Genomic DNA, 25,658 nt, shown 5'->3' with positions numbered 1-25,658 from the left:
AAACATAAGCAAACGTCCAACAGTAAAGCCCACATTCAAATTACGCAGGTATCCATACAATGCACGTGGAAGTGTAAATGTATAAACGTGTTCACCAATAAAACATAAATAAACATGAACAAAAATGAATGAAAAACAAACATAAAAAGGCGTGCCTAACAAACAAACACAAACATAAATGAAGAAGAAAGACAACAATGAACCGCCTTAGAGAGATCATTGGCGAACTGTACAATGACTGCATAAACAAAATCATACGAGAACCACAACACGGTTCCCTCTATAAGACAGCGAAATTTACAGTTTTCTTTTATTGATTTTCGTAACCGTTGGCTTAATCTATTATTTGTAGATGTTAATCATTCACTTGGACACTGCTGGAGGGTTTCGCTTTTAGGAGACTGTGTTCTTGGAATGTGGCTATCCCTATTGTACCTTTGTCCTTGTCAATATCACTCATCAAAACGTTATTCTGTAGTGTTGGGAATCAAACAAAATTTCCGTGTTGACTTAATAGCATAAAAATGTCTGATTGTTGATATCATGTCAATATGGAAATTGTATGTTAATATTGTTCCAGCTGACTTAAACATGAATTATTTGTCATCCAACTGTACAGTAATTTCAATGTCAGTGTTCATTCAAAGAAATTTGTCATTGACAACTAAATTAATATATGTTGAGTTGACAAGGTACAAAAACAGACAAAGGAATAAATTAAAGTCATTCCAACAGATTTTCACTTTTGAATGGACCCTTTATAAGTAGGTACTCCTAATAGTACCTTCTAATGTTATCTTGGAACAATTAAAATGCATGAAACTTTATTCTTACCGTTATCAACTGTTTTCCCCATGGAATATCACAAATGATAAAGAATGTGAAAATATCTGTTGGAGGTATAGAAGACAATCAAGCAAATAACAGCAGAATTCGTTTGACTGAGTCTGCTAATGAGATATGGGCCTACATTCCTTTCAGGTATTGTTAACATATTCTGTATATATCTTCTGATATGAATAAACAAAGCGTCTTCCTAATTGTAATTTTGAAAGTACTCCTAACGAATATAACTTACAAGATTCAGGATGTTTACCACGGTATGCACTATTGGTAAAATCTATAGTGCCTGTTAAACATGTAGAACCCCCAAATATAAACATGGCCACAAAAATATTCTAAATGTAAAAATGACACTGGTCACATGTCTCAAAAAGTGTCACAAATGTATGGCTTTACATTTGTAGGAATATTAATATTTACTGACAGATGTAATTTTAAAAAAAAGACACTGGAACATAATGATACAGGCTTTATCTTGTCTTAAAAATGTCGAAAATTATGATAGCCCAGTTCTAAATCCAATTGATAATGCAGAAAAAATCACATAAAAATGTATCAGTCCCACCGGTCAATTACGTTATTAATATTATCAGTTCTGACAGTGCTCTTTTGAATGATTGATGGCAATGTGGAATCATAGAGTTATACTGTGTGAGTAACGTCGAAAACCAATGGAAATAACAATTTAAAATTGATACAAACACTGATTCTGAAATCCTGCAGGGAAACGTCGAAAACCAATGACAAATAAACTTTGATCCTAGGATCTGTCAAATAATCACACATAAAGGGAGTGAACGTCGGATTGCTTAAATTTAAATTATCTTTCCAAAGTATTTTAACCCCGGGGCGTTGAATTCTTCATGTGAGGAAGCCATCCAGCTGGCTTATGGAAGGTTGGTGGTTCTACCCAGGTGTCCGCTCCCGATGAAATAATGCACGGAGGGGTACCAGGGTATTTCTCCACCATCAAAGCTGAAAAGTCGCATTATGACCTGTAATGTGTCGGTGCGACGTTTGACCCAACAATTTTTTAACAAAATTATGTCATAGCGAAGTTGCAAAAGTGAAAGGCTACTTAGAAAAATTTTGATCTTAATTTCTTTATAAACATATAACATATAAATAGGTTCTTGCAAGACACAATATCATCAGCTTTCAAATCAGACGATAAGTAATTTATTTAAAATGATTTGTTTTATTTAAGTGAAAAAAAAATGGAGCTTATTACATGTGATCCAGATTTGTGTCATTTTGTGATATTTAGAAAATACACAATGAATTGAAGTAAAACCTGCAAAAATATAGTAAAAGGAAGTAGAACAGTGTATTCTATGTAGTATTTATTTATGAAAACATTTCGTAAAGTATACAATGTAAAACACTTGACTGTTTGCGTTTGTAAAACATAAACTGTTATTTAAAATAGAAGGATGACATTTACTTGTTTATTTACTATACATCATATACGTTTACTCATAATATATTACTCTATTTTAATGTTTAATAAACATCTGTCCAAAGGATATAAAAATATCTATTTTAATTTATTTCATTTTCATTGTATTCATTTTTTATACTATTTCCATTGTTTTGACAAAGAACGAAATGAATACTATTATATGTATTACGGTAGTGCGAGAAAGCGTCGGATAAAGTCAGCGCTCACAGATAAACATTTAAGTGTAATTTATATCCATTACAAAAATAAGGGAAAGAGTTTTATACACATGGTGAAGATTTGTATACACATAGGTTAACCTTAACAGGGGACGTTTCGTATCACACGTTCAAACGCAGTTGTATGATAGTCGACTCAATCAATTAAAACTCTATCTGATTCAGCAACGTGATTTAAATACATAACTGCTTCAGAAAAAATATACGTAGTTGCAGTAATTCTTTTTTTAACTACAGCCTGTACAAACACTCAAACATAAATTAATTTTTCAAAACATTTTGCTAAGATCTTATTTTGTATAAATACCACTTGCAATATCATGTTCATTACTTAGTGCTGACTAATACGGTTCTTGGTTTTTCAGCCGACAGACTCGTGGATAGAATCCAAACTTATTTTATCGATCGTGATTATCTTGCATAATTTATTATACCATGTGATTCAACTGCTTTTGCTTTGTTAGAATCAAATTCTTACAGTATCTGATACAAGGATCATGCAATATATTGTAAATATCATCAAGATATTACAATAGCGTTTGTTGTGCCTACTTCCAAGTCATTATAATACAGTTTTAATTAACTATCACAAAAGCAGCTTTGAAGTGCCTTGTGGCGATCGTAGTCATCGCGTACTTTGACTCAATATTGTTACATTTCAAAATTTCAGGACTTCCTTAAACGTATCTGTTTATTAAATTTCATCTTGGTTTTGTGCTAGGGACTCTAAAACTCGCCATATCCCAAAAATTGTGCTGGTGTAACTCTAAACTGAAAAAATAAACTAAATAAACTTATAAAGATTTGAGTACGAATATGACAGTAACTACTCCATATATACTTTGAGGCTAACAGAGCTGTATCATATGGGTTGGTCTTAAAATATATATCATATGGTTTGCCCTGTCGTCATTTTTACTATGTAAAGATGACGTAACAGACTAATAATTGCTTTTGCAACTTCTGACATGACGTGACGTCATCTATTCCCTTTATTCAGTTTCATAAACGAGCCTTCCGCCTTAACAATCAATGGAATGAAAATTAATTTACAAGTTCCCATTATGGAACATAATTTCATACTGTTAGCGTTCATATAAATGAAAACAGGACTCAGATCACATACTTTATAGCGCATGTTTTGTACATTGTATTTTATATTGAATACAGTAGATTCTTCCCTGCTATTTACTTTATTTATATAGTTATAGTTTGTAATCAATATTCTTTGCATGCCGTATCCCATTTCGACGCTCTTGTTTTCTTTCACTTCAGCGTGGCATGGTACGAATGCATTATATTTTAAATTGTATCATAGACTGCTTTTGAACTTTACTGTACGCTGTGGAATGTTCTGCACTGCTAAGAACCATTCCTGTTCATAAAGTTATTGAAATTATTGATCTGCAAATGAATAATGCAACATCTGAGGTCTTTAAACGTAGCGTTAATGGTATTCGGTTGCTATAAATCATAAAAACAACACTGTATTGATGCTAGAGTCTATACAGTAAACTACATTATGTATTTACATTTCCATGATATTGATTATTGTTTAGTTTATCATGAATGACAATTTCGTGACGATATATTTTGTGTTCTTTAAAGTTACTTCTTTCAACGTGAAGGATGGTCCGTAGATGCCATCATAATAGTAATTCATTATAGTGCTGTGGTGTAGCATTTTGGCTCAGAAGACAGGAAGTGCAGAGAAAGGACTGTAAATCGTTGTACGAAAGTTTTCCATACCCTAATCTCCTAAACCCAATTGACATTTCTTTGCTTAGATAGTACACAATTTGTATTTACATGTAACTGACAAGCCTGTGGCCATTACATGTTAGCGGATTTAAATACATGTATTATATTGTTTCAGGAAAATGCATAAAACATACCGTAAAAAATGACAAAATAGCATTTTTTGGCGAAATTGCCTTCTTTTAAATGACATTTCCAATGATAAACTGAACATGTAAAATTTATTAAAAAAACTGGAAATGAACAGGAAATTGGAATTATTGATCTGATCAAAAAGCACCGGGAGCTTTATCATATAAACACTGAACATCGCCGGAATTAATAGTTTGTTTTCTTTCAGCCTTTTGTTCACAGTGGTTTGAATAAAGGCCAATCTGCTGGCGGTTCACTCATGAATTTTAGTTATGCAAAGGAAGTCAGTCAGATCAAATGTATGTCAGGGTTTTAATGAAAGACAAACTAGATGCATCAAAGCCCATAGCATGTCATTCAGCTTCTAAACAATGGGTATGGAAAATCTAATTTAAAACTTTGTTCCAATTCTTTCACTTTGTTAAAATTGTAATGCAAATCCTGACCTTTTCTGTTCTTTTTTCCAAAAGACAAATAGTGTTATTTTCTTTGTCTACGCAAAAACAGTTGATCATAATAAATTTTTACAGACGAGAACACAAAGTGTTAATTTGATGTAAAGTAATTGTGTTTGCGTTTGAGAGCATAAATAATTCATTATTCCTGGATGAATGTATAGTACCATGGTATGAGTAATGGATATTACTAAAATGTACCTCAGGTATGGAATCAATATCACATATGGCTACATCTTTCCTGTACACTGGTTTAAACTGACTATGCTGTAATGAGTTAACATCGGACAAATTTGATTCTAAGTAATACGCACGTATGTTTTACATTTTCTGTTCCACAAGAGAAACAGCAAACAAGTGAACACCCGTATCAGGCAAATATTAGTTCCTACACAGGATATTAATTTAATAGGTCGTATATAATTCAAAAACGAATTCGAGCTTTCAAGTATATACAGATGTAATCACATAAAATAGTATAATTTAGTTTATCCCAAAACGCATTTGAACAACATAATATATTATGGTCAGTTATTATGTTTTCCATTTTGAAATTCGTAATACTTACATAATGTTTTAATCTTGTTAGGTCAGATCCGAATTCTTGGGATCTGTAAACACGAAAACTTCTCCTATGAAGTTACTAGGCAACCGACGCGCCAATGTTTAAACTTGTGTAGTTTAGATTTATTCTGTAAGTATTCAGCAACTATATTAAAACTACATGACGGGTTTGAATATAATTTTTGGTCTTATTGGGCGGGTAGGAAAACAATACGACTGAAAGCTTGAAGATTCATTTTCCATAAATGTCAGAAGAAGAAAGGCTGTGTCATCTAAGGGTAAATAAAATAAACATAATGTCACAAGAAGGAAAACAATGTCATTCCAGAATAGATAAAATAAACATTAATGTCAGTATATGGAAACCAATGTCATTTGAGAATAAATAAAGTAAATTAATATTAACATCAAAGAATTGAAATGCCAACCTGAATATAAGGGCGTCAAACTAATACAGATAATGTGGAAACATTCATTTGCTATTAAAAAATTACGTTTAATAATGTGCGATTCGGGCTCTCTGGAAAGTACAACGAACTTAATATGAACTATTTGGTGAATTTCATCGAAATTGGAAAATTAACACGTTGTCAAAGAAACTTAAAGAGGCAAAAAATACACAGTATCATGGCGTCCAATTTTTGTGGATTTCGGAATATTTGATGTGTTAAGGGAACTCGTCTGAGGCAAAATAAGAAACAATTGACAAAAATGATTTCGATCAAAAATTTTGTCCAGGAATACGTAAACGAATAATTTAGTAGTAAGATCATAAAATGAGCCGCGTCATGAGAAAACCAACATAGTGGCTTTGCGACCAGCATGGATCCAGACCAGCCTGTGCATCTGCGGAGTCTGGTCAGGATTCATGCTGTTCGCTAACAGTTTCTCTAATTGCAATAGGCTTTGATTGCGAATAGTATGGATCCTGACCAGACTGCGCGGATGCGCAGGTTGGTCTCGATCCATGCTGGTCGCAAAGCCACTATGTTGGTTCTGTCATGGCACGGCTCAAATATTGTCTGCTATAATATTAGCCATATACATTTTATCTCCTAAAATTTTATTTTCTATCATTTATACTTTCAAGAAAAACGCCTGTTTCTCTCGAACCGATTGATGTTAAATATGTCATGAAACCATGACTTTTTTACCTATAGCATCATTATCATAATCATTATAATTTAAAAGATACTGTTATTTTTATTCATTTTCAGATTAACATGCATTCGCTTCAGTTTCATATGTCTTTCTTTATAAACTATATCAGCACAATTAGATATTATTATCAAATATTTCAACAAGTTTAATTTACGTTTGGAATATTTCAGGACAGTTTAATTTAATTACAACAAATCTCATGACATTTCAAGTTAACTGTACAATAGTTTCAGGACAGTTCAATTTAATTATCAAATATTCTAACACGACCAGCAAATAACCTACATACATATAGAGCAAAAGCTATCTCGGGTTATTCTGCAATAAACCACTCGCGTGCAATGACGTCATCCGATCCAGGTGCGTAGCACGGTCGTAAAAAGTAGCAACCATTTTTTCTAACACAGTTGATACTAGTATGTCGTGTTAGAATCGAAATAATAAGTTCCCAACTTTACAAAGTTCCCTACGGCCTTCGTGATATATTCTTTTTTATAATAAAAACTCAAAACTTGGGTTATTCTACGATAAACCACGTTTGGGAACTTATTATTTCTTACTTTTCAGTACAGTTCAGTTTAATTACAAAATATTTAAAAACATTTTAAAAAATATATTTGTAAAAAATTTAAGTACATCTCAATTTATATAAAAAAATCAATACAACTCAATTTGATCATAAAATATTTTAGGACATTTCAATTTAATATAAAATATTTCAGGATGTTTCAATTTGATATGGAATAATTTAATAAAGCTAAGTTTATTCTAAAATATCTCAGTTTTCAACTTGAAAATGTCCGACTGCTTTGCTCAATAGAGCAAGCATAGGTCTGTAGATCACGGGGTCGTTAGTTCGATCCCCTTTGATCCCCCTGAGAGGCGTATTTTCTCCGTGACGATTTGGCAAAAGACTTTGTGTCAGAAATAATTTCTTCACCTTTTATTCATGTGGAGAAATAGGCTGTTTCTTGGTGAGGGCAGGTACAGAATAAACTATAGTGGTTTGGTTCACTACCCGAAGGTACATATCTAAATACTGTTGATAAATGGCACGTTCTCTGAAACAAACAGACATTTGAAAGAGTGCCGCTGCTGATATAATGTTAATCTAACCTTTTTTTGTATAATCAGTCTTAAAGGAGTATGAGTATACATAAGTATATATCATTAGCCATTCCCTGTTTTCTAGAAAGGACGATTTTTGTCCTAACTAAGTACATTCGATACGTTTTATACACTATTCAATACATAAAGCTTAATTGATTACATACAATACATCAGACTGTATCAGACTGAAGTAAAATCTTTACAACATAAAGTCGCCTCATTTTGTATGGAAGACAAACGCAGAGATTCAATCTTGCGGGAATATGTGAATGTTCGTTTGATAGGTCATTACTTGGTCAATAATGTGATCCTGATTTCCAGATATATTGTTATTATAAACCGATCATTCATTTGGATCTCTATCTTACACTTGCCTTTCGCTGTTCTGCTTCTCTGTCGAACAGATTCTGATGTGCCTTCACACAATAAGACTAGAAACTTTAATGTTATCTAAACGTCTTTTAGGCTGCAAAATAAATTGGTTTCAATTAAAATTCTCTAGGAGAAACAAAATCGATTGCAGTCAAATTAAGTTGCAAATCATCGCCTTTAGCAAGCAAAATGAAGTTCTCATCTCACTATCTTTCAGTCTCGATGGCATCAAGAAATATAAAGAACAAGCAGTTTTTTTTTTAAATACTATCAAAGTTATGCAGTATCAGTAACCTTAAAAGAAAGTAGACAGACATAAACTATTGTTATAAAGTAACATTTTAACCTTGGTCAAAGAATACAATCAGCATCAGCACAGTCAAGATAAACTGTTCAATATTTAAATATGCTTGAACCAAAACAGTTAGATGTTTGGAGGTTGAGATAGCTCTGATGTCTGCTTGAAAATGAAATAAGCCAATCAGATTGACACCAATAACTGCCATTGGTGTAAAAAATGATTAAAATATAAATGTGATAGCTGACATGTTGCTTATAATAGGGGAAGTCCTCGAAATTTATATTGAGTAAGCCGATCAACCGTTTCCTTACAGTTGCTGTGACACAGTTCTACCCAGGTTGTTAACACCCAAAGAAGTTTAATGTATAGCCTTAGGCTAGCATACTATGTCGTTCAAAAATGATCAATTTATTCGAAAGTAAAACTTAATGAACTGAGATGTTAATCAATCTGGTTCGAGTGAGCTTAACTGGCTTGCTAAAATCACGAATTTGTTTTGCTTAACCCAGTTAATTCTATTCGTCATGTACATTGTAATTTTTATCTTAATTATTTTGCCAGAGAAAATTTTTCAATGAATTTAATATAGAAGTCGGATAATATTCAAATTAAGAATGAATATTTGATTAATTATTTTGCAGTCAAAATATTACAAATGACAATTAATAAATTGGAAATGACTGAATAAAAATGCTACTCTTCTCACAGTGAATGTTTTTCAAAGATGCTTTAGCATGATTAATTTTGTTATGAGTGACTGGTAATTCATTTCCATTCATATATTAAAAATAACTCGAAATCAGTTTGCTTTACTGTTATATAATTAACATTCTAACATGGTTCGATTTGTTTTCCAGTTAAACAAAGAAGAAAATCAAGCTCTATATATTCTGCGATAAACAACGGTTGACGCGCGGACCGGTACGAGAGCATTATTACGTCAGTTATGACGTCATATTGCCGCATGACTTTCGATACATTACTCCTCGGGCAAACGAAGTCCAGTATAATATCTATTAAAATATATCAATGAGCATGTCAGAATGAAAATAATCAAGGCCTTCTTGTTATTTATCGTCTAATTTACCACAGTTCATCGTTCAGATGCTTCAGTATTTAACCACTCGGGCTAACGCCCTCGTGGTTCAATTCCTACGCATCTGAACTCTGAACCGTGGTAAATCAGACGATAAACAACTCGAAGGCCTTGATTTTTTGTTAAGTAGACCGTATTACCATTAAAATATAAGCAAAAACGACGTTTACCGTTAGGACAGCAACCATCTGGTTCAGGGAGTTCTAGGCAAGAAACAGTAAAATAAAATGGCCTCTAGCACACGATGAGGATAATTTTATCGTGCTTACAGAAGAAATGTTCTATTGATAAACTGAAGAAAAACATTCTTATGGTAGTAATAATTCCGGCCATGTTATTTCCTGCCAAATGCCTAGGCGATTCTTTCTGTAATAAAGTATTGTTTTTTTATAACTTAGCTATTGTCTGCTAGAGCTCGTGTGCTTTATACACTACATGCTTAGCTACATGTACCTCATATGTACTTTTCAAATTTCCTTTATTAATATTCTTATGTCGGTAACTTGCATCTATTTAGCTGTTGTCTCTACTATGCTTTTGACATTTATTTTCAAACTACTAACTCATATACATGTATATTAAATGAGTCATTCACCACGTGACCTTCTGTACGTTATCATCATATCATCAAATTAAGCTGAAGTATGAAAATTCCATAACCTCATTAGTGTGATAATAGCAAGAGAGCAACGTTCCATAGCATTTGTTAATATATTTCCCAATGGAATCAGTAATAAATACTAAACATGGTCACTACCTATAATTTAGCCCAGTAACTCCAGACATAGCAAACAGTATAATATCAATTATGCATGGGTTTTCCGTGTGTGTTGTAATATAACGAGAATGTAGCCGGTTTTCAGCAGCGGCAATCAATATTTTGTATCCTATTGGGACCTATGGGTTATACATTTATCGTTCAGTTCGGACGTATATATTTTTCTTTGTTTTTGCACTTTATTCCGTAAGTCAGCCGTAATTTGTCCGGTATTAAAACATCTGTAAGTTCAACGTATGAGAAAAATGCTTTTCTATTTCCCAGACAAAAGTAAAAGAGCATGTCACAACTCTCTCATTCTTTATCAATGAAGTCAATTGCATTTCCTATGACCACTACCAAAACCTCTATATTTCGTTTTTAAAAATTGACATAAACTTGGATCCATACTTAAACCGTTTGCTGCATAAATCAAGTCTCCCGTCTGCTGAAACTTGTTTGACAGTAAGGTGTTGTTCTCTTTCGTGTTTTCTAAATTCTTTCCAGATACTTTTAGTTTATTGACGGACTACTTTTATTTGATATACATGACACAGTTTTATAAATAGCGCACACAAAGTCTACATTCGGGTCTATTTTAACGACGATAAACATTGAAATTTTTGTTCGATAACAAAACAACCAAAACTAGGCCGAGGTATCTAATGAAAGGGACATTATAAGTAGCTAGATCTTGGATGTTGTGATCCGTCCTGGCAAAATCCACTCGATCCGAATACAGCATCCCAAATTGATTGAGCTTCTATAATTATAATAACCCTATTTTATCAAATGTCACGTCACCATGTTTATATAATTTCTACTGGACTAGCACACCAATGTGCAAAATATATATTATCTGTACAGGTGCGTCGTTACAAAGACGCAGTTCTAAAATCGTGTTTTAGAAAATATAACTATTTCTTTAACTGATAAATACTTAAAAATCTATTCTTAGATCTAATTAACAAATGAAATCTGAAATATCGGTCCAAATGAAGTTGACCCATCGACATTCCGTAGGCCAGGTAGATGGGCTTCTCAATGAAAGGAATCTACAAGCCAGACGATGACTGAAACCTTAACCACTAGACAAAGGAAACCCCTAGTTTATGTTTTAAGCAGTTAGGCAGCAAAATGGATATGAATTTCAAAGCCAGAACTCAGCCTTGGGACATCTGAATGCATATTCCTAATCGGTAAACTTCTAAATGAACCACAACGCAGTCGTATTATTTGTTAACAATTGCATGTAAAACACAGTCCTACTTTATGCACATTTTATTGGAATGTAATAATTCATATATGTATTTGTAGGTGCAAGCTCACTGGATGTCGACAGAAGTAAAAGGTTTCTAGACAACGATCAGAGAACTCGAAATAAACGCAATGCTACTTCCACCAATACAGAAAGCATTAGATCACACTCAGGTGGGGTAGAGGACCCAGAATGGATGAAATATGACGGGTCAAATTCTTACATGCAACGAAAGGCTTATAAAGAAAATCCAAACAAAGGTAATTGTATATAACTATTGTTGATGAGCTCTGCATGGTCTGTATAAAAGTTAGGAGGCGACTATTCAAAATTGATTAATTTGTAATTAATTCATTTGATTTACTGCTCTTTACCTGTTGTGCATGTTCTTTTGTTTCGTTTTGTGTGTTTAATGTTTCACCGACACGGTAAGAGGTAGTTTGCCGATTGTTTTAAATTTAGGTGGTAGAGGAAGACCCAAGGTGCCCCCAAAGGCACAAGCGGGCACTTTGTTAAGACCACCGGCTTTACTCACATGAAATAATTTCATACCTCAAGCGAGTTTTCAAACGCACAGAGATGAGAGAAAAGAAATCGTGGTAAGTAACCTTAACCACTTGGTCATGCCGGCCCCGATTGTTAACATGAGTGTAATAATATTAGATAATTATGAGATCGACTATGTTTAGTAATTTAAACATGTGTACAAATACAGTCAACATAATCTTTTTATTACATGCCTTAGTTTCAATGAACTTGATATACTACTAAAACAGGATGCGAGTTGTTCACGATATTGCTTTTAGCCAACCAAGCAGTTTGCGTCTCAGATACATATTTATTATAGCATTATCGTACTGAAATGTTATATCCCGATATATGATGAAATACTTGAGTAATATGATTTGTTACGTGTTTACATGAGTAGAACTTTTACAGAACATACGAAAAAATTAAAAGACCTTTTCACAATGCATTAGAACTTTATGCTTTACATGTACATATCGTTGTAATTTTATTTTGGAGATACAAATTGTGGATTTGGAATTGGATGTTAAAAAGTACAATTTTAGTTGTCCCTCTGACCAGTCCTCTGATCTACCTGGTTCTACGATTATGTATGACACAAATAGCTTATTATCATATTAACCATATTTACTTTGCATAATGTACCCCTCTTGAAATCCATGCAATTCAGTAATAAATGAATGTGTCTCAATAAGCTATTAACGAAAAAGTCTACCTATGCTAAATACTACTTTATGAGAGTTGCTGAGAGCTAAGTGTTACAATGATTATAACATGTGTAAATATTTACTGATACTACTTCTATATATTAGCAATGGTGCTAAGTACGCACGTGTTTCCTTCGACACGATTACGTGTTTATTACTTGCGTAAGAATAACAACATATGATGAGATATTAGCATGTATTAGTATCAAGTAATTACTGCCACATGTCCTTGGACAAAACTGTGCCCCCTAAGAACATCATTCAATTTTGCAGTTGTTTCTGAAATGGATTCGTATTCAGCACTTCTTAAAGTGAAATTGTATATAAACAGTTACTGTATTTTAATGTAGATTTCTTGTGACATCCATTAAGTGCTATAAGCATTTAAAAGTATTTACATTGTAACGTATCTTAACGAAGTATGAGTGCCTTGCTATTTCATACATGCCCTTGTTGTTTGAAAACTGGTACCCAGAGGCGGACTTTCCTCTTTTAAGCACTTTTATTTCATCCTATCAAAGCCAACGAACAGGAAGGTTAATCCGATTATCCAGTATACCTCGAATGCCAAAATAACATCTGTTAGATATTCTTTGGAACATAGAACGCAACCAAGCTAAAGCAATAGCAGTGCCGGTTTGATTGAATCTGTTCATGAGAGGTTAAGAAACGTGCAATACCTCTCACGTCCTCTACCACTGGTTTTAAACTTAATCATTATTCATAAAGAATAAAAAAAATAATAATAACAGTGAATCCAAGTCCGGGAACTTTTTATCAGCCGCCAGGTAGCAATAAAAAGCTAATGTATTGAATGTAAATAAAATATGTAAGACATCTCCTTGAAGCAAAGAACGCATCTAAGCTAAAACAATAGAAGACGAAGTTCGTCAATCCAGAAAAGTAACAATATTCCTTGGCGCATAAAGATGTCTTTGAAAACCAATTAACGGACAGGTCTGTACTATATTAGTTATTTTATCTCCGAGCAATATTCATAACAAATACACAGCGGTCATTCGTAGCAGAAACTAATGGCCATACACAAATAAATTGTGTTTTCTTTTTAGATAGAAATGTGATGCATTCTCTTGTACTCATCAGTTGGTATTAACTACAAAATTACAAAATAATACGATTTAGTGGATAGAATATGACGTATTTGAGTAACCTGCTCAGTTATAATATGCACATTTCTACTACACATGCACAATCTCGAAAATTCGTCACCTTAAATTTATCATTAATTGTTGTGTATACCGAACGGCTGCTTGCTTTAGATGATGATTTCAAGAGAATCAACTTATCGCATCATTTCCAATGCGCCCTGATGGAACAACAAAATTGGAAAATGGAATTAAGGGGTGATAGAGTTGTTAATATAAAAAGGAAATAAAACTCACGAAACATTTTGGGACGAAATAATGTACATTTGTATTTTGATTGATGTTCACTGATTTTCTACTATGTAATACCGAACGTTGATAAAAAGTGGACAAATAACAATGTATCTTCTAGATGGGACCATTAAGAGTAAGGCAACGAACAAGTCTAAGACAGACCGATCACGATCAACAATAAAACGGTGCGACTATTTTCCTATTTAGGTTAGGTATAACACCAAAAGAGTTCAGAAGCTAGGTTAAACCTAACCCTGACCTTTAGTCGGTATATTAAGTCATAATTTAGTGGTGCAAAACCTTGACTATAGCCGACAAAACCATGGAAAAGTAGTGTTTCCCCAATAAAACAGTACAGACAGTAGAGTATTTATTGACAAGCCAGACTTGTCTCAGAACATCTAAGAGTTGAGTACAATATACCAAAGGTAATAGTTTGCTTAGAAATTGGATTTTTAATTAATATAGTATATAATTTCAAAGACTGTTATGATTGACGATGATTACAGACAAATGATTTAGAACAGCAGGCCCTTGTTTTTAAGTATATCATATAGCCAGACTACATAATATATTACCTATATGAGGTGACTTATCATCCCTTAAGATGCGTCTTGTTTTGGAAACATATTAAACGTCTGTTTTATATTCAAGACGAGCTCTCACATGCATGTCTTTAAAATACCGCCACAACAAAGTAATTTGGAAAGCGCTGACACATGGTTTTAATTGTTATGAATATATATTTAATGTCTGCAAAAGAAGAGCTTTTGCATACATGCCATTGACATATCATCCTGTGATCTAGTTTTTACAAAGCAATATTGATAAAAATATTCTGGATTGAATTAAATTTGTCCTGTAAGTGTCAGATTATAGCGCTATCTAGGACGCACCTCGTAATGGTTCGAGCGTATAACTCATATATCATGACAGTAAAGGCGGATGTTACAATGTATTGATTTTTGTTGATATTTTTCTGCAAAACAAGTGCCTCTACCGTATGTTCTTTTAGTATGTGTTCTCTCTTTAACTTTTCTCTCCGCAACTTTTCATTTCCCAAAGGCTAGACGTAATTTCGTTTTTATTCTGTTCTTGAGCGTTTCATTTCCTAAGGCTTCGTACATGGGTCATTGTCTGTCACCAAACGGTAAAGATCGCAGACTTGGAGTTTAAGTTTGTACCACTAGTCACTTTCAGAGTACTCACTTTTTATGAATTTTTGAAAGAAATTATTTTTTGACTAAAATGTGTTGGCTAGTTCCTTTCATTATCGTCGTTTGTTATGATCACGAGTCTGTAGATTTTTGTTTATTAAAAAGAACTAAATTATCATGTATCTGTAGATTGCTGGTTATTCAATAGAACTAAATGATCATGAGTCTGCATATTGCTGCAAATTGAAATAAATGATAATGAGTCTGCAAATTGCTGGTTATCAAATCAAGCTTGACATATTGTTGTTACAGATTAAGTAGATATTCAAATTATCATAATTATAGGCGCGCGTTTCTTCGTACGTAAATTGCAAATGATTATGCATAATTGGTTTGTTGAATCCAAAGACTACTGATTCAGCCAAAAAGAAATTCATATCTGATTGCGCATGTCAGCATGTCCAAATATAATCAAAACTGAAATCACTATAAGTGGTGGATCGAAATTAAATGTTCATTTTTCATCAATATTTGATCATCCACAGTATTTAAAGTATTGTTTCAATGAATACTGTCACAAAATTGTGAAATAGTTTGTACATTTAAGTTTCAGAAAATAACTTTATAGACAGACTTTAATACACTAATACTTCTTTTTTCTGTATGAGCATGTTTTTAACTGTTTCGTAGGAAAGTTCATTTAGCATAAATACATACGCATATTTTGTATCTTAAAATTAAACAGAAACTTTTGTTATGCAAATCGTTTAAAACATTGGCAAATTATTTTAGTTTTTTCAGGTATGTATTTACCATTTGATAATATAAAAGTACTTTTGTTTTATCAACAATATGCTTGCTTTCATCTTTATGATATTTTTAGATGCCTACAATGTTATGCATAAAATCATATATGTGCTACGTTAAACTCTGACAACATTTTTACCTTAAGTTATCTTTCTTGATATTGTACAGATAAATTATCAATATACTCCCGCCGTAATATTTCGACCATGTTCTAACCGGTGTGATGTTATCGTGATGTGTAACTGATTTCGAAATGTTATAGGGGCATGTTAATAAGTTTAAACAGTTATACATTTTTGGGCATTAACATTTTCAGAAACTCGTGATATTTCTTTTGTATTTGCTTAATTGTGTTCAGTATTTAATTCTTTCAGAATAAAAAAGCTAATACTTTTAGATAGGAGCATATATATATATCAATTGAACGTACCTGTTTGTGCCTCACTTCAATCACTGTAAAGTTATATTAGGAAACTAGGCAATTAACACTGCAGTTAAAATGTGCTAAAATTATGTGCTTTGAAAAGGCATGTCTTAAAATACAGTTTCACAAATTGCGGGGCCAAGTGTTTGGGTTTCAAAAAAGCGAAATGTTAGTATCAAAAACCAAAAGGGTAGTTATTAGCCCTCTGTCTGGTCTACTTGTATGTATATACATGTCAAGAAATATAAATATTTATATTTTCATAACATATTGTTCCACTCTTGAGGACAATTATATTCAACAATTAAACAAAACGTGAATCTACTTATCAGCCAGTAATGAAACCATGACGGTCACAGTGTAGAGACACTAAATACTAAGTTGTAAGCTGACAGCTTCAACAGAGTTGAACGATAATCTCGTGGGTGGGTAAATATTTACTGATGTTCTGAAATAATTAACCACTTATTAATACTTGTTATGTTTGACACTTTCACTGTGGCTGCGCAAGAATGTCAACAAAAGGCGTGGTACTGACGTCAATTCATTTCAGAAGTAATTCATATTATATGTCCCTATATTTTTAACATTTTGTTAGCATTTCAGTTACTATTGGCTTGAATTAAACTTTCATTGTTCCATCTGTAACATTTCATCCCTCAGAGACTCCAGCTGAAACGTTATTTTTTTCTGTACAATTTAACAGTCCAATAGTGCTAGTAAATACGATATTGTTCTTTCTGATGCAGTTTAGTCTCAAACGATTAGAGGGTTCGTTATGACTGTTGACTTTGACATTCTTGCCTCTCGTCGCTTTTTGGTATACCTCACGTGCAGTGTAGAATTCTGACACAAAAGGAAGCTTGTTTTCGCGGTGGCTTACGAAGGCCGACAGTTTTATCCGGGAATTCGAATTAACTTGAAATAATGTAAAGAAGCGCATCCTCTGTTCTATTATTTTAAATGTCTTTGAATATAACAATGATCTTATTTTATTGTTAAAAAGTTTTCTTTTTTGATTTAAACGGAATCAAAATGGCTAATACTATGCTGACGGAATTACAAAAAAAACCATGAAAATACGATACAGTCTTTCTAAAACGGAGTGTTAGGTTGTACCTATTAATATTATTATTATTATTATTATTATATACCACATTTATATAGCACTCTTTTCATATAAAAATACGTTCAAAAGTGCTTTACATAAAAACATTTATATAATGTTCAATAAAAAATGGGAATTGAAGTATTATAGAAGAAATTAAAATTACATTACGGTAATAAGATACCAAGCATTTTAAATTGTAAGGTAGGCAGATCAAAACATGAAACAAAATACAATATCATAAAACATTAACTGACCTATCAAAGACACAGGTCAGAGCAGAATAGAACAGAAGATATCTTACATTTTGAACAGACAGAATTAAACGGTATGATGTCTGCGACATGCATCACAGCATGCAAACCGTCCCGGATGATTGGGCCAATCCCTACCTAAACGGTCCGGAGAACATCCACGATACATCCCACAGAAAAAAAAAACACCGCCAATATTATTCTGTCACACTGGAGTTCTTAATTAAAGTAATTAATTGGCCGGCAAAGTACCTACATTATAAATCAGGTAATCAGTGAGATGTTAGTTGCCAAAGAATTGTATGAAATAATGCGTCTTTAGCGCTTTTTTGAAACTTTGCACGGTCTTGCACTCTCTTATGCCAGATGGGAGGGCATTCCATAACCTCGCAGCAGCTGTCTGAAAGCTCCTGTCACCAAATCGTATTGTTCGACATTTGGGCACCACTAGTTTTAATGCATTATTCTGCGATCTCAGATTTCTGGATGGTGTATATATTTCTAGCATGTTCGCTACATAAGCTGGTGATTGATCTTTGAGTGCCTTATATGTATGTGTTATAATTTTGTATTCTACCCTACATTGCACAGGAAGCCAATGGAGTTCACGCAGAACAGGCGTTATATGGTCGTATCTGGATGTTCTGGTTACGATTCTAGCTGCCGTGTTTTGGACATATTGCAGTTTGTTCATTGACCGTTTTGGAATTCCATATAGAAGAGAGTTGCAATAATCCAAACGTGATGTAACAAGAGAGTTGATTAGAGATTTGGTTGCGTTTGCGGTTATATATTGTCTGATGTGACTAATTTGCCGCAACTGTGCATAGGAATTCCTACACACACTATTCACATGTTGCTCCATCCTCATGTTCGAATCCAGGAAAGCACCGAGGTTCCTGACACTGCCTGATTGTTTGATTTCAGAGCCGTCCACTTTCACAGATATGTTTGAAACAGATTGTGTCTTGTGTTCAGATGAAAATATGATTAATTCTGTTTTTTCAGCATTGAGTTTCAACATGTTAGTATTCATCCAACTTACTATGTCCTTTAAACAACTTTCAACGCGATGAATGGTCTCTTCAATAGACATTTTATTTATTGGTTTGAAGGATTGATATAACTGCGAATCGTCCGCATAGAAATGATTGTTCAGTCCGTGCTTTCTGCAGATAGCTCCGACTGGTTTTGTGTACATTGTGTAGTTCTTTGGCCCCAGGACAGACCCTTGGGGTACACTGTACTTCATTAGCACTGGTTGTGATAGCTCGCCATCTATGCATACGGTCTGGTAGCGGTCACTAAGGTATGACATCATCCATGCGAGTGGCTTGCCTGTAACACCAAAGTGACGTTCAAGGCGATGAATCAACGTCCCGTGGTCAATAGTGTCAAATGCTGCAGAGAGATCAAGCATCACAAGAATAGTCACATTGTTCTTATCCAACGATTGAAGAATGTCATTTTGAACTTTTAATAGGGCGGTTTCGGTTGAGTGGAATTTTTTATAAGCAGATTGATTAACTTCATGAAGTTCGTTGTTCCTCAGATGATTTTCAATTCGAACATCTACCACTTTTTCTAAGATTTTAGACAGAAACGGCAAGTTTGACACAGGTCTATAGTTTTTTAGGACATTAGAATCTAGGCTTGGCTTTTTTAGAAGAGGTCTTATTCGTGAATGTTTGAACGCTTTGGGCACATACGCAGCATCTAGAGATGCATTCATAATTGTTGTTATCACTGGTGTTAGTTCGTCAAGACATTCTTTTAATAACCATGTTGGGATAGGATCTAGTTCGCATATATCATTGTTCTCTATGATGGTTCTACATATTGCTCATTACCAACTAGAACTACAGAGTCCTAATTATGCATCTCGTAAATGCTTTAATTAGCGTATAAGTATTAGCGAGTTTATACATATTCATTAGATAGTCATAATTTACAGACGCACGTTTCTCAGTGCGCAAATGGCAAACTAATATTGCATGATTGGTAATACAATAATAATTACATTAAGCATTCGTATTACTACATAACAGCATGTCATTGAATAAGTATTAACATCTTTGCTTGCATTTGCAAGCATGTCAAAATATTTAAGACTGATATTACTCAGAATTACTGTACATATGAGCCGCGCCATGAGAAAACCAACATAGTGCATCCGCGCAGTCTGGTCAGGATCTATGCTTTTCGCTAACAGTTTCTCTAATTCCAATAGGCTTTGAAAGCGAACAGCATAGATCCTGACCATACTGCGCGGATGCGTAGGATGGTATGGATCCATGCTGGTCGCAAACGCACTATGTTGGTTTTCTCATGGCGCGGCTCATATGCTAAGTCTTATAGTCTGAGTTAATTTCGAGTTTTATTTAACACATGATCATCTTGAGCGTTTAATCAAAAGAATGTTTCAATTAATACTGTAAAATAAACATGATTTTTCAAAAAGTATGATATTCTGTAACATTGATTAATCACGTCTCACAAATCATAAACAAACATCATCATAATGATTTAAGATCACTAGCAGGTAGCGTTCTAAAATCAAATTAAGTACATCAACATTAATCAATCTATGACTGTTAAAAGATTTAACCTTTAGCCTGCTGTAGGCAATTTATTCTGCCTTTGCAACCAGTGCAGACCAAGATCAGCCTACACGTCTGTTCATGGTCTGCACTGTTTGCTATTCAGTCAGTAAATTTTCAGTGAACACCCCTTCAAATAATAAATGATATTGTCCAAATTGAATGATGGACCAGTCCATTTTAGAAATTTAGCAGATTTCTCATTTTTATTTTTACTCGACTACTTCCAATTTTTAATAGAAATCGAGCATTCCATTTTCAGTCAAGTAAACACAATAATAGACAAATATTGTTAACAATATCTTCAATGCAAATACAAAATCGTCATGAAAGTGAGCAGTCCAGAAACATTGGCGCTGGAAAATCAAATCATTGACGACACGGCGTGTATTGAACCGTTTGCACAGAAATTTTCAGTTCTCTGATAAATATTGGATGATATTTATGAAAGAGATTAACTCTGTCTTTAAAGTACATCGCTCGTAAACGGCAATTGATTGATTGAATCAATTTGAGAAATGATAAAAGCTGGTACAAACATTAAAATCCAAGAGGATTCATGTGATCTAAATGTAATTATGTTTGGACAAACAGAAATAAAAGTAGCTCGACAGATTCATAAATGGTGTATAATTTAAAGGAACTCGTCCAAAAAAGGAACGTTACTTTATCTTTAGTTTTAAAATAGTAAAAATGAATTCAAAGATCCGTAAAAGGGGTTTCTGAAAAATTCTTGTTTTATGTCAAAGCGATATGTTTGAGTGATACTGGTATATTAGCGGGCTATCTGATCGGCACCGATTTCATCTTTTCTTTTTAAACTTGAAGCAAACATGAAACACTTAATAATCATCCAAATACTTTTTACCAAGAATATCGAAAATTTTCAAAACTACCATGATGTCGTCATTTATTCTTAAAAAGGTTGGTATTATACTCAAAACCCAGTCTGGTATTATACCCTTCTATATATGTTATACTGAGCTAATTCAGTTACTGTAGTTCTTGCATATGCTTTAACATGTGATGTTTGAAATTTCTCAATGGACATAAATGTTAGAATATGTTCGCTATTGATATACATTGTACATAGTATATTGCAGCTGCAATTGGAATTCATTCTATCACACATCCTAGCAAATGTGACTAACTAATCCATGTTTGGATCAAACATGAGTAATACACACTGTCAGATATTTGCGCATTAGTCTATAGACATGTTATTGCAGGATGTTGTTCAGATAATGAAATCAGCAAAAAAAAAATATTCTAATACATGTGGATCTTCCTGATTTTAAACTCCAGGTTAGACCTTCGTGCCAAGCAAAATGCCATTAGGACGGACTGGTCTATTTCTGTTTGATTCTCTTGTATTATAAATACAAAATTATGTTTTCATGAAATATTTCCTTATTTTGCAAGATTGAGATAGAAACTTTAATCATCCAAAGGTCTCCGGGGAGGGGTGGGGAGAGGTGTTGGGGGTGAATGTTGATATATCTTCAATAATTAGAATGTTAACGCCAAAAATATTTTTGTTCCTACGTAAAATCGGGCAATATCTCAATTTTTTTTCGAAATTTTACAACAGTTTTACATGCAAATGTTGCTAAAGCTAATTAAATCATACTGAACAATTTATAACAGACTGTTAATAAATAAAGTCAATATTGAATCTTTATTCATATCTTTTATCTTTGTTTTATTCCGCTTTTATTTTTGGATTTAGAATAGAAGTATGTCCCCACCAAATTAGTTTTCTGACGATGACAGTTAATAAAATGTTTCTATTACCACCATATGAATTATTCGGAAATATTCATAGTATCAGTAGAATTATCTTGCATTTTAAGAGAAAATTTTTCAAAAGTACACCAAACCGTGTGTTTGATTGTATTGGATTTAACGCCGTTTTTCAACCGTTTTTCAGTTATGTGTTTTCTGGATTCTGTACCAGTACAAACCTGATTTCTGCAAGTAATGCCAACTTTCCCACTTGAATCAGAGAATGATTTTAGACAGAATGTATTTTATCAAATTGTCACGGAGAACATACGCCTCGCCAAGGGCCCGAACTCACGACCCTGCGATCCGTAGATCTGCGTTTTCCCTATTGAGCTAAGCGGGCGGACGCATAAAAAGAGTTTTTTTTCACAGACTTCATTATATTAAATTGATTCTGCGATATTTTCAATATGAACTATATTGTGGTTTGAGCTGAATTAAAACTGAAAACTTCATGAAAAATATATTTCAAACTGTTATGTTTCGATTTTTTACTGCCTAGTTTGGCACAATGCTTCGCTTTAAACAGTCAAAGTCTGCTGTCTAATTATTGATTCCTTATATCTAACCATATCTTACTGTTATAAAGAATTTTAAGTGTGTTTATTTCTTACTGTACAAAAAACATCTATTCTCAGTAGGATAAATCAAATTAGACTAGGCAGTCCTGTTTCAAGCATCAAATAAGAATATGATTTACAAAAGCTAAACGATTCATCGGCGTGCGGTTCATGTCGCGTTCCTATTTCAGCCACGGGGGATTATCATTATTTATTTAGAGAATTAGCTTGTCATTGGACAAATTTCAAACAGAGACTGTAACGGACGTTCCTGAACTAATTATCCTCAATGAAAGACTGTCTCAGATCAATATCATTAGAAATCTGGATGTTTTAAAGCTTGTGATATGTTTGTAATCTATTCATAAAACATGACTTGTTACAGATAAAGAAATTGATCTTATTCCATCGTGATCGAAGCGATTGATGTTTGCAAAACATGTATGCTTTAACTTACCTAATTTGTTCTAGTTATGGTAAAGTTTATATTTAGAGGACGAGAAAGAGATGATTATTATGCCAAAATCCGGAAGAGCAAATTTGTCTAAACATGATGTTAGTATATAACAGAAAAAGTATATTACAACAGGTCGCCCGATACGACTTACATGAATATGTTACATGCTTGATTGAGCCTAATCGTGGACGGTAGTGGCAATGCAAGCTTCTAGCCTCGGGTTGAGCAGAACGCAATATTGACACATGTTACAGGTACCAAAGTTTAAATGAGCCGCATTTAATGAGAAAACCATTATTATAGTGAATTTGCATCCGCGCAGTCTGGTCAGGATCCATAAGGTTCGCTAACGGTTTCTCTAACTGCAGTATGGTTTAAAAGCGAAAGAGAAGTCCGCAAATGTATCCATACGACTGTGCACAGAGAGAAATATTCTTGCAAAAGAAATATTATGTCCTTAAAACTTTATTCAGTTTAAACGTAACGTGAACAAGTTTATGCACACATCCTGAAAAGAAATACTGAGCACAACAAAGCACTGTACAATGCTTTCACATCACCCTCTCAATATTTGTTTGTGTATATGATAGACCATACATTTCAAATTGTTTAAACACCAGCTATGCCTAGAAGCAACCACATTATAGCAATTAATACATGGCAGAGTTATTAACTAAAATTTTTTTTGATTCTAGCAGCAAAGATCCTTTTTTTGCGTGTGATTAATACTGAGATCTTATTTCCACCACTGTGGACTATGTTTATTTATTAAGAGAATAAAGCTGTCATCGAAGACAGGAGGATTGCTGCAATATTATTCAATCAAGTGCTGTATCAGAGATCAATAGTGGTGTAATTCTAAAATTATCATGTCTGAGAAATCTAACCATACTTGCTGTAAGAAATCTAAATCCCTTCCTGCCCTGTTGCAGGTTTTGTATTGAATTCTAATGCTTTAACCGTCGGTTTGTTTCCATATCAGAAGAAAATCCTAGGACAGATCATCGTTTTTAATCCCAGCCAGATATATTGTGTATGTGTGTGTGTGTTCGATTTACGTCTTTTTCAACATTTCAGTTCAGTTATATAAATGACGGTGTCTGTTTGTAGCAGTGAGCACAATGCTCAACTTTATACTGCTGCTTCAGTGGAATATCACGCCGTAGACACGTAGCATGATACCACACCCTGTCACATTATACTGATAAAGGGCTGACCAGTCCTAGCACTATCCTTTTAATTCTGAGTGTCAAACGAGGAAGCTACTAGTATCATTTTTACGTTTTTTTGGTATGACGCGACCGGTGATCGAAAAGTGTTTTGTGGGCTATTTATATAATTGTGTCAGGTCATGAATGTTAAATTAAAGTAGTCCGGCAACATTCAATACAAAAGGTACATTACTGAATTTTTTTCTGTAGGTTGTATAGGTATATAATAAATGCATATATATTCCACACATATATACAACACGAGCATTTCTACGGTTTGCGTATCGTGCAGTTTGTAACCATTCAGACATATGGAAAATAACCTAGTGGGTGTTACTTAATTTACACTGACCAGTAACTTTGTTACATATGAAGTGTGTAATATTGCGCTAAATTAAACTTCTTAACCTCCCCAAAGGTAAACCTTGACGCATCGTCAAAAGGCGTTCATGTTGTGTTTGTTTTGACCTTGTGTGACGATAATGAATATCTAAGTTGCTGTTTGTTATTCCATATTATAACATCTCGCGTAAATAATCAAATCAAGTTAAACATAGATTTAGCTTAGATATAATATAAATGTACATAATACAAATGTATATCACATTTCCTTGTAGTTTAAAATCTCATGCGCAAAGGTCCTATTTAGGTATTTTGGTTGTCTACACAGTCATATGATGTTCTTTCATATCTCACGTTGCTTGATAACATTCTCTAATCAAAGTTAATATCAGTTCTATTTCTTGTTTGTAAAGTGTTCAGACAGATAATAATATAAAACACAACAAAAGAAAGAAAGAAAGAAAGAAAGAAGGAAACTGAATACCCAATTCGTCATATTTTGGAGAATAATTTCGTCTTTTCTGGACAAAACAACTTTATCTGTGATATATTTACTACTTATTGCTGTTTAATATATAAATTATATTTATTGACTGTATAGATAAAGACATTGTAGGGAAAATACTGTTATCATGTTAAATCTGCCGCCATCAGTTAAGTGATTTTTAGTTGTTATTTTCTGAATCAATTTCAGTATATGTTTCTTGTTTTATGTATTACTTTGAAATTGTATCACCACAATGCAGTTTGGATATTTATTCATAATGTCTGAAGTCAGATATCAATTAATCTAGGATTGCATCCAAATCCTACATTGATCAACCTTAATCT

The 25,658-nt window shown here is 33.4% G+C and overlaps 1 protein-coding gene across 3 annotated transcripts in view; it reads left to right on the top strand.

Moving 5' to 3' along the window:
- LOC123538409 (uncharacterized) overlaps window positions 1-25,658 on the top strand; it is a 60,421-nt gene that overhangs the window by 16,166 nt on the left and 18,597 nt on the right. For all 3 annotated transcript variants that reach the window (XM_045322493.2, XM_045322495.2, XM_045322494.2), the window contains exon 2: window positions 11,547-11,747. In XM_045322493.2, the coding sequence (XP_045178428.2) occupies window positions 11,547-11,747 (201 nt within the window). The remainder of the gene's footprint in view (window positions 1-11,546; window positions 11,748-25,658) is intronic.

This window comes from Mercenaria mercenaria, chromosome 18 (assembly GCF_021730395.1).
Source record: "Mercenaria mercenaria strain notata chromosome 18, MADL_Memer_1, whole genome shotgun sequence".
Taxonomy (NCBI): domain Eukaryota; kingdom Metazoa; phylum Mollusca; class Bivalvia; order Venerida; family Veneridae; genus Mercenaria; species Mercenaria mercenaria.
The sequence above is the reverse complement of the archived record's forward strand: the minus strand, read 5'-3'. Positions and strand labels throughout refer to the sequence as shown.